The sequence below is a fragment of the Lathyrus oleraceus genome, chromosome 4, assembly GCF_024323335.1.
Source record: "Lathyrus oleraceus cultivar Zhongwan6 chromosome 4, CAAS_Psat_ZW6_1.0, whole genome shotgun sequence".
In the NCBI taxonomy this organism is placed as follows: Eukaryota; Viridiplantae; Streptophyta; class Magnoliopsida; order Fabales; family Fabaceae; genus Lathyrus; species Lathyrus oleraceus.
The window spans coordinates 11,855,756-11,866,956 of NC_066582.1; the positions used below are offsets into that span (position 1 = coordinate 11,855,756).

Here is an 11,201-nt window from a genome sequence, read left to right on the forward strand (position 1 = left end):
GCTTATTACCCTCCTCGTTTTACTCATTGATCTCTAACATTTCTTCTTGTTTGATCAACTCTACATTTAAGTCTCTTTAAAAGATAACAAAATTTTACTAAATCAACATAGTTGAACTTGATTTAATTTATGAACCACCTTAATCTTAGTCATACATTCAGGTACGGCAATATCATTACATCACGGAACATTAGAGTGCAGTAGCACTGTTGATATGGTTTAAAACCATTTTTCCAAGTTTAAATCAATATATAAAAAAAATGAACCAATTTTAGAAAGAACCAAAATTACATGATAAAATGAACCAATTTATCAATATAATAAATCAAGAATAGTATATCTTCATATTAAATTGAACATATACTGTGTAAGTAGTTAGTTATACAAACGTTTAATCGCCTAAGAACTTGGATTAAGATGTTACTGTTAGTACATAAAATATGCAATGTACATGCTAGATTTAAATCCGGTGTAAAGAAAATTCCCTCCAAAATCCACGAGATGAGGAAAGGATGCATGCCAAGATTTGCAAGTAGCATTACTCGACAGAAAAAACTTCAACGGTGTTTTAGAAGCTTTAGAATCTCCGTAGCTTCCTTCAATCTTCTATCTGTGTTTTCTTTAACAGTAACAACTGGACTAGGAGTAGGACCCCGAACATTTCTGCATTTTTGAAAAACAAGTTAGATTTATCGCATCAATCGAATTTCATCTTAATAGAACAAACACATTTTCCAAGGAGCTAGAGTGCAACCTTTTTTGGTAAGTGACCTTCCTAGTAAGCTCTTCAACAAGAGCGTGCAGTCTCTTCAGTAAGGCAGAGGAATTAAGTATGGTGTCAGCGCCATTGTGAGTTGAGCATATTTTCTTCAAAAGCCCAGAAGCAATGACGAAGCCCTCCTCCTTATTCCTGATACAGATTTTAAAAGTTACAGCTTATAAGAAAAAGACAAGAATTCTATATCAACTTTCAACTGCTAACTACTAATAATTATTGAAACCTTGTTAACTCCAAGACGATTGTTTGTATAGAACCCTGTGTTTGTATCAACACTTCTAGTAGATGAGGATAGCGAGCAAGGTTTCCAAGAGTTGATAAAACATGTTTTGAAACCTCTTGATCAGGGATACTCCTGCTCATTGATCCAATAAGGCGCAGCAAGGTCTCAATGGCCCCAGCAGCCACAAGTTCTTCACAGCATCTCTGAGAATGCCCTGTCGCCAAATCTGCAAAATCCAGTCACTTTTATATGCTTCGTTCGCTAATTAGAAATAAAATTAGAACACAAATCTAAAGTAACTAAGCGGAATGCGTCAGAAGTCATCTACTTAAAAATTTAATAAGATTTAGGTCTCACTCAATGTTGAACAAGTATGAAGGATGTCACTGAGACTCTTCATATTAAGTAGCTTTGAAAGCGCTGCCAGGAGTCTGTTTATGAGACGTTTGCTATCATCCACATTTTTTGAAGACTCTTGCAATCTCAAGCGCAAATCCATTAGCTGTTTTGTTGACTGCTTACGAGCAATGTAACCTTTCCAGTGCGACTACAAAAAAGTTATAATAAAAAACAGAAGGCAAATTAGCAAAGAGACTAAAATTCAGTATCCAGTTAGAATAAAAACCAGTGGCATCATAAAAAATATGCACTTGTTACTTGTAACACTTTAGGATAAACTAAAGATCAAGTGGAGCAAAAAAACGGGTAAGATTTCGTACTAGTTAGTAAACCCGATACAATAATAACTACATTTTTTAATATATATATATATATATATATATATATATATATATATATATATATATATATATATATAAAAGTGGCAAAATGACTTATAATAAAAAATAAAAGAGGTAGTAAAATACAATACCTGTATGACAATAATCTGATGCCTATAAAAGTTGGCCCTCCGCCTGGCTACCCATCCACGAATTTGAGACTATAATGATTACAGACCTTGTCTTCAATTTATGTAATAAAGATGCAAAACAACTTGTAGTAAAAAATGTAGGTAGTAAAATACAATACCTGTATGACAATAATATGATGTCTATAAATATTGGCCCTTCGCCTGGCTACCCACCCACGAATTTGAGACTGTATAATGATTATAGACTTTGTCCTCCGTTTATGTGACAAGAGATGTTTCCACCGTCGTTGCAATTTCACTACTTGAAACAAGAATAGTTCTAACTGAAAACTAGAACAGCCTGTTGGTTTTGAAATGCATCCAGCAGCAACTGCACGCAGCTTAGAAGCACTGCCTACATCACAATAAGACAAAATAAAAGTATACAATATACTCAGTAAATATGAAAAACACGACTAGATCACTCAATTACAACCACAATGAGATAAAATATAAAATGATGAAAAGATGGAAACATAATACCTAATATCAAATTTCGAGTTAAATGTCCCCTAATATAGCGCTGGAGCTCCAATGCGGCATGTTCCTGGCAATTAAGAGACTTTGGTAATAAATAGGAAGAAACAAATAGTAAAAGGGAAAACAAAATTCTAGTCAAAAAGCAAATTAAAATCATAAGAATCAGGCAACAGTTACAAACAGTAGTAGTAAGCAGTAACATCATAAATGATTTGATTGATCCAACATGCAATGGCCTATATGCATATGCATCATTTTTATAGTTATAAACCATAGCATATCATACAGAGAGGTCCTATCTACTCAAGTTAAAATTGTGAAAAATAATTGTAAAAAAATTGTGAAATTTAGTAATACTATCTACTCAAGTTTTCCACATTTATAGTTATTCCCACATCTTTAAATAAATATATAAGTATAATAGCTCAGTCAAATTACTGAGCTAATAAACAGACAAACAAGTGAGCGGCAGAATAGTATATCATAATTTTTTTGTGACAAAAAAGTAATGTATATAATGATAAAATAGAATATCATACTTCCATGACATTAGTACGGGGTTTCTCAACTGTGGCCTTTCGCCTGGCTATCCACCCACGTGTACAAGACTGGATTCTGACGGCTGACCTATTCATCAATTTAAGCAACAAGAGACCCTTCCACCACCTTTGCAATTTCACTACTGCACACATGAATGCTTCAAGTTGAAAACTGCGTAAGCCAACAGGTCTTGAAATGCAACTACCAGTAACAGCTGCATGTAACTTGGAAGCACTACCTATACAACAAACATGAGATGATAATTTTAGCACGATAATATGAAACCGCAATTAGAGAAAAATTAGCTTTGCAGAAACTAAACTATCAAACAATCACCTAATAGCCGATTTCGAGTTAAATGCCCCCTGATGGAGCGCTGAATCTCCAATACAGCATCTTTCTGACAATTGAGTGTCTTCTGGCAGTTCAAGCTTCTAATGACACTCTGGATTTTTATTATAGCATCTCTTTGAAACACAAAATCTCGTTTCACAAGCCAACCGCGGCAATGCCTCTGGAATAATTGAAGTTGCAAATACATAATATTCTAAAAGTAAAACCTCAGAAAATTGTAAGACATTTCTCTAAAATTTAAGAAAACCATACTAGAATAACAATTGAATCAGTAATTTCACTGAACAAACATATACGAAGTAAGTCCAACTAAGAGATGATTTGGGATTCCATTAGTTGATATGCATGCATTCTAACATATGTATACTAGTACTTAACATAGGCGGCTACAGTACTTTTCTAAAAAATAAATATCACAATAACTCATTGATCTTTTTTGTGTTTAACAAGAAAGTAATACAGAGTGTATGCAAAGAAACAAGTTTACGAAGAAAAGAACACAAGCAAATGTCTTACTTGAATCTCAAGAATCTGATTCCTACGAGTACAAGCATGCTTCCGAGCAATCCATCCACGAAAAAAAGATTGAATGACAATAGCAGACTTAAACAAGGCTTTGAAGTTCTGAATAGCATTCTCACATCTCCACATTCGAAAATATGATTGAATTTTTATGACAGCACGAATCTGATTTAAAAATTGTTTTCTCATTAACCACCTACGGAAATTACATTGAATTTTAGTTGCAAATAAGTGCTCCTTCCTTGTAGACTTGCAGCTTATGTAGTTTTTCCAAGCAAGCTGAATGGTAACAGCTGCCTTTGTTTTAAGATCAGAGATAAGTTTCTGTTCAGAAAATTTTAGAGCTTTTTCTTTTTGATCTAGCTCACAAATATATCTAGACCGCGCCATCCAACCACGAACAAATTTCTGAACAGTAGTGGCAGCAGTCACTGTGTCTGAAATCATGAGGTCAGGACTTATACTACATACGTGTTCAGACCTCCAATAGAGCCAACCCCTCACTGCTTGCTGGATAAGCTGTGCTGACCTTTTCAACCTCAAAAAAGAATGCCTATGATAGAAAAGCATGGCATACCTCTCATATACTTCAGATTGCTTCAATGTTTCTGTGTGAAATAAAAATGTGCCAATAAGTAATAAAACATAATGCCAATATATTCATGAGGTTAAATAGTAAACTAATACCACATGAGAAATCACAGATTGGACCAGCAGTGAATAACATGCAAACCGGCTCCTGCCTTACTTTCTTCCTAGCTCGGAAAACAGTCTGCAAAAGGGTAACAGCATCTACCATCTTGAGAAACTTGCACCGTGCAACCAGTCCTCTGATGTGTGCTTGTATTGTTCTTGCAGCATCTTCTGAAAACAAATTGTCAACATGAAAACAGAAAGCATCCACACAAAAAGTATAGCTTAAAGTTACAATGGATGTACATAAGTTGTAATATGGTAAAAAATAAATCATGCTGTTGTCAATCACAGATCACAGAAAATAACATTCTTGTCAAAATATGTTATGCTATAGTTCTATAACACCACTATTTGACAACACTGCACTAAATCACAAACTGTCAAACTGATAGGATTAGGAAGAGAATCAGTGGAATATAGAGTATTATTGATGAAAAAAGGAGCAAAGCTCTAAAAGAAAGTAACAATCAGAGTCATTGACTCCTAAACCAAAGAGAGAACCCCTCCTAACAAACTCAACAGTATTTTCTCTCCCAACTCTTCCCCTCGTCCCCCCTTCAAATACTCTTCAAGAATATTCTATGAGACACGCCATAACTTACTCACATTCTCCTATGGGCCCCTCTTATTTTTCCTAGAGTAAACCCAGCATATTGGGGGTTTGTTAAGTAACAGAATTCACAATTACCATAGGGTCCCTATCACAAACAATAGCAATTATTAGTTTATTACACTGCTATAGCATTATAGCGCCACTATTTGATAACACTTTAAACAGCCGATTTTTATTAAGCAATGGTAAGGAAAAAGAAAATAAAATACAAATTAGGAATTGATGAGAGGAAAACCATTGTGAGTAATTACTGGCATAAATATCTAGAAAATAAAAACCCACCAGATATAGTTTTTTTTTCCTTCATTTCATAGTCGTGGTAAATGTATGTATACGGTGACATACTGACCAAAAAGAGCAAGAAAGCCAAAATACTTTTTACCTCTTCTAACAGCAGTGTTGCTTTCAGTGGCCCTAGATGTCTGCAAAATAGAGACAGATGGCTGCATAATACAGTTGTGATCAGCCATGTCTTGCCACCAAGTCTGGATGGCCTTGAATTTTCTTGCCGAATCTATCTTAATAAATAATAAAATTTAGGTTAAAATTTAAAAAATATATACAAAATGAATTAACGAAATCAAATATTTGTTTCTTGTATAAGATCATATTATTCTTATAATTAATCTAAGATGTTTTTCATTAAGACAAAAACAAAGTCATTAAGAGCATATTGCCTAGCACACAAGAAATACAAACAAATGACATGCATAATAAATAATTAAAGTTCACACCACTAAATAGTCAACAACAAACCTTCATCATCCCACACATCTGAAGCATAAGGCTTTTGTCCTGATTCAGAACTAGAATGGTATTGTGCCGTCCTCAAATTCCTACGATTTGTGTTTTGGGAGTCATAGCCCAATAGCTTATGAAAATTTAAGTGATCCTGGAATAAAGCAGGTGGGAATTTAACATAATTTCCAGAATATGACAGCATCATTAGAGTAATTTTTGTTTTGCTTACCACTTTTTTCTTGACAAATAATTGGCTTGCCAGGAAAACAACCAATATCACAACACTTCGATCACTGCAAGCACCATTATGCTGAAGTAGATCACTAATTTGAAGCACCTATAGAATAATATACCCAAATTCATTCATCTACAAATAATTGATGACCGATAGTGTGATAGCTTCAAATTTATTGAACTTACATTGCATTCTTTTTTAACATGCATTCTATGTAAATTGTGAACTTTCAAGTGCAAGGTGATTTAATTTGGCACGTACACTAGGTTATAGGTTATATCAAGTGACATAAAGCATGTGTTCAATTCTTGTTTATTTTAGATTATTTACAACCATAATGATTACACATTTTGATGCAATTTTGAATGCCTGTAGAATTTATTTCACTAATATATGAGTTATATTCCAATCTTGAAAAGGGCTCGATGTTGAATATATGCCATATGTAATTCTCATGCAAGTATTAATGCAATGCACAAATATTAAATAAGTATAGTATGTTTAGGAGGTGTTTATAAGACATTTATAACCAGACATGACAGAAATTGAATCTGCCTGGGAGAAGTGGTGAGATCAAAACCAGACATGTCTAATTGTTAATAATGAGTTTGGTACATCTTACAAAAATAGGTAGGACTTACAAGCTTATTTCAATAATCCTCTTACATAATCTTATTGCTAACAATGAGTTCATGTTTTCACGAAACGAGTGTGTGTTCAATACGCGCCTGGTCTAATTGTATACATCAGTCATCAGATGAGTCAGTTGGTGCAATTGAGAACTGTTTACTAGATTGTTAATTGACCTAGATGTGACACTATTCCTCAAAATGACCAAAGCATTTGCAAAAGGCGCATTATTACACCCTCTACCAAGCTCCACATTAGTTGTTGGATTGAAATACTAATGGAGATGAATGAATTGGCATAGGGGTTAGACTGTTGGGGCATCTATCAGTAGTTGGATTGGATACATCAAAAGCTTTTCTATGAAGGTGCCAAACATCATTTTTAGAAATCTAATTTAGGCGGAAAACTAGATAGTGTTAAAGAGCATCAAAACAAAAAATTAAAGTACCAAGTTTGCACGGGATAATTTCTATTCTAGTTCTAATATTATGAATGAAAGGTTATTGAATAACCTCGTTTGACATAAGTTCTCAAGGGGTAAATGGCTTTGAACACGCATTAAGGAAGTGTTAGGGATAAACAATTCAATAAAGCACATTTTGATAATATTTATGCATAAACAATTTCTACAATCAAAGAAAGAATAAGGAAAGTTTGCAATGTTATGTATAAGTTGTTTTGATTAAATTTCATGAACTCTTCAAAACATTTACGCATATAAACCCATCTTGCACACTTAGTTAAGTTGGTAAGCCCCTTAACCAACAACACAACCAGGACAATGACCACCCTTCCTTAATCAAGAGCCCAAAGTTTAATTTTTCGACACCTATACTTGTAGTCAAATTTTATTTTATTTCTAACAGATACTTTATGTGGCTTGTGATTTTGTCAAGGTTTAATCCTCATAAGTGTCCACATGAATCTGATAGATATAAAAAATTCACAGAGGAACTTTCTACCTTAATAATTGGTTCCAAACAGGACTAGTATTTACTTTTAGAGTATCAGTTAGACATTACATCAATAGTAATGTGTTTCTATCAGTACTACCAATATCTGTTGTGAATCATGTCTTGATAATACTTCCATCATATGTATGCAAGTTGTAATTTGCACAAATTAGGGTATTTACCTCGGGAAAATTCCCCAACAACGTGGTCAATTTCTGGGATAATATGAAATTGTACAATGCATCCGAATATTCATTAACTGACATAATTGATGTCTTACCACTTTTTTCATAAACTTCCTGTAAAAGAATTGAGAAATAAATCTTACAAACAATAAATTATTATCAGCGCTCAGAAGTAATCTAAAGAAATTGAAGACCTTCAATGAACTGACATTGTGAAGTTCCTTCTGGAAGTAATAATCAAGTAAGCACCAGATTGCTTTGCCATCAACAAGGGAATAAAAATTGTCAACTGTACAGTTATAATTGTCACAAACAGCCTGCCAAAAATAAGTGACAAACATTAATTGTAGAAAAGATAAGGAAATATTTGTTGTAACTATAGATGAAACAAATTGTAACATGCAGTATGGTTGAATAACAGGAAGTCAGTAACAATTTAGACGATAAAACTAAGAAAAACTAAAAAAAATTGGCATAAACAATATTAGTGATAAACCTCTTGTAAAACAAGAAAAACATCTAGGAAAATTACTCTGCATTCTATAATCACCCTTTACTAATTTTCATATCATACCATAAGATGTCAGCACTGGAGTGAACTGTGTTTGGGTACTAGAAAGATTAGAAAGCAAGCATTTTATAAATTGAATTATATATTATGAACAATTCACAGCAGTGTCTATTTCTGAAGAAAATTGTCTACTGGGTAGATATAACTTATAAGGATACTAATTTTACCTGAATCCATTTCAAAAGCAAATCCAGAGAACTAGAATTTGCATCGCTTGCGAGATCCTGTAAGGTAGTGAAGAAAATCAAAACTCAAGTATAAAAGCAAGATACGAGCTTAAAGAAAAAGAAGGAAAACAAGAAGTGCATATATTCCTTTTATAAAAAGGAAAACAAGAAGTGCATATATTCCTTTTATAAAAAGTAATAACTAAATCAAAACACAACATGGAAAATACCGTGTCAAGTCCACGAATTTTTGAAATTTCCCCAACTAAACTTGTTTTATCAACCAGCAAAGGCAGCTGGAATTCCAATGACACGGGAGACTGTTAGTAATCAAAATCCAAAGGTGAAACTAAAAAAATTAAGGTAAAATAGAGCTCAAACCTGCAAACGAACAAACATGTTCCAGAGCAAAGAAATTGTAAGTTCTTTATCCCCATAAATAATATCATCTGTTGCAATCATTGTGTCGTCTTCATCATGTAATGAGACCCCAGCTAGTCTAAGATATTGTAGGGCAACACCACAGTTTACCAAATTTTTCTTACGGGTGTCAGAAGGAACTACAATTTTCTGTCCACACAATGACGGTGAATCACAACTCTAAAATAAATGGACAAACCAGAAATATATTAAAATTGAGGTTGAAAATAATACCTTGAGTATAGAAGAATTGTTTTGCAGGAGATGAATAGCTCTACACAGTTTTAGCCCGTCTTGGAGATCTATGAATAAATCTCTGACTCGGAAATCATACTCAACAAGAGGCCCCTACAAAATCATAAACCAGTCGGATTAAATTTTATCATAAAACATATCTAATAGACAACCTCACGAGTAAATGAGCACAACACCAAGATAAACCAACCTGTTGGTGAGACACTTTGTAACCTAAAATAATCAAATGTGTTAGAAGGTTTCCTTCTCCGCGCATTACATCAGATGAGAGAAATTCTAATTTCCAATGAAAAAGAGAGAAAAGTTAACTTACAATGTAGAAACAGTTGTCACAAAATACTAACAGAAAACAGCACTGAATCATATGCATAATTACCCTGAATCACTTGACTACTTGATTTAATCCAAAACTCTGCTTTGAATAATAAAGGTGAACCACCATCCAATCCATCAATACCATACTCAATAGGGAGGCAACATTGACATTTAGCTTTATCAAGGATTAGCACAAGCAACAATATTCTCTTCAAAATCACATTCCCTAAATTCTCATAGTAACCAGACCTATAAACTCCTTCAACCATCTTGTTATATGCATATGCTTTGGCTAAACCCTCATGTGTAAAAAACAGTTTGTCAATGACCATTTTCAGAAACATAGCATCTTGATCAGAATTACCATCCCCATTTGACACTAATGAGTCCCCACCAAAAATTATATACAGTCCGATTCGCAACCAACTTGGATTATAACACATAAGGACTTTTACAGCCTTATCCTTCAACCCAAAATCTGTTACTATTGGGCAATGTGCCTTCATGTTTAGCCTTCCTTCATCAATTGTCTGATAAACAAAACAACCGAAATGAACATATATTCAGCAATTCATTGATTACATCTTAAAATGAGTTTCATATTGAACCATGATAATTCAAATTTCAATCAAAGCTAAAATGAGTTTCATATTGAACCATGATAACTCAAATTTCAATCAAAGCTAAAATGAGATTTATCTTGAACCACTATAATTCAAATTTCAATCAAAACCATGTGGAAGAGAGAAAACAAACCTTGGTAACATGATTCATGACATGGAAGATATCTTCACACGTTCCGAGACTCAAATAAACACTCATCCGCTGCTTGAAATCATCGAAACTACATACATCCTTCAGAGAATCCTTTAATCGCAAAAACAAAGAACTCTGTGAATCCGCATTAGACACAATTTCCTTACCAACTCGCGACGAACATGCCGCGGTCTTCCTCTGGCGTTTGGGAGTTCGCCAGGAAGAATCAACTCCAACCGAATTTCTCGATACATTATCACGTTTCCCTTTGGTCGCCGGAGAAGCATCTGCTATCTGAACACCAGCAATTGAAAGTTCGCAACCGCACGAAGCAGGAGATTCGAGAAGGAAATTGAGCCAAACGGTTAGGGATTTGGCTAGGGATTTGAGCGATTGTTCTTTTTTAATCTGTGCGTTTCGAGAAGAGTGAGACTGTTCGAGTTGGAATGCTTTGAGTTTCTTAGAAGCAGCTGTTGAGGATTTCTTAGGGCGACGGAGGAGTGTGGTTTGTTTGGATTTGGAAGCGGTGAAGTACTGTGTTGATGGAGATTGGGCGTTGAGAGAGAAAGAGGAGCGTTTAGGGGTTTTGAAGTTGGAAATGTCTTTGAGGAGTGAAGAAGATCGAAAGGGTGTGGGTGATGGACAGAGAAGATCGGTGTTACCTTCTTCCATTGTTGTTCGAAGCTGGAAAGGAAAAAATGGAAGAGAGAAATGAAGAAGAAGAACGAAGAATCAACTTTCGCTATTGTTCGTAATTTTTTGTTTGCTTGAGAGTTTTGAATTTCGAATTTGAATTAGGGTGAGTAGCGGGTAAATCAATGAGCATACTCCAACGTTCACCATTTCGTTTTTACTTT

The 11,201-nt window shown here is 34.2% G+C and overlaps 1 protein-coding gene across 4 annotated transcripts; it reads right to left on the reverse strand.

The window, feature by feature from the left end:
• Positions 1-300: 300 nt before the first annotated feature.
• Positions 301-11,201, reverse strand: LOC127138374 (uncharacterized). Of its 4 annotated transcripts, XM_051064810.1 has the most exons (24): positions 10,345-11,201; positions 9,650-10,118; positions 9,464-9,549; positions 9,253-9,366; positions 8,980-9,168; positions 8,829-8,894; positions 8,599-8,655; positions 8,055-8,177; positions 7,858-7,974; positions 6,087-6,194; positions 5,873-6,008; positions 5,499-5,630; positions 4,495-4,671; positions 4,385-4,415; positions 3,802-4,003; positions 3,268-3,445; positions 2,931-3,169; positions 2,395-2,458; positions 2,031-2,266; positions 1,873-1,941; positions 1,359-1,548; positions 1,002-1,227; positions 755-910; positions 301-663 (listed from the first exon to the last, which is right to left on the reverse strand). In XM_051064810.1, exons 1-24 carry the CDS (start codon positions 11,014-11,016, stop codon positions 558-560), a joined length of 4,143 nt encoding a protein of 1,380 aa, XP_050920767.1. In that variant the 5' UTR covers positions 11,017-11,201; the 3' UTR covers positions 301-557. The 4 variants fall into 4 exon arrangements, with proteins under 4 accessions (XP_050920767.1, XP_050920766.1, XP_050920765.1 ...); XM_051064809.1 differs by having other exon boundaries at positions 3,802-4,415; positions 8,070-8,177; XM_051064808.1 differs by having other exon boundaries at positions 3,802-4,415; positions 4,495-4,668.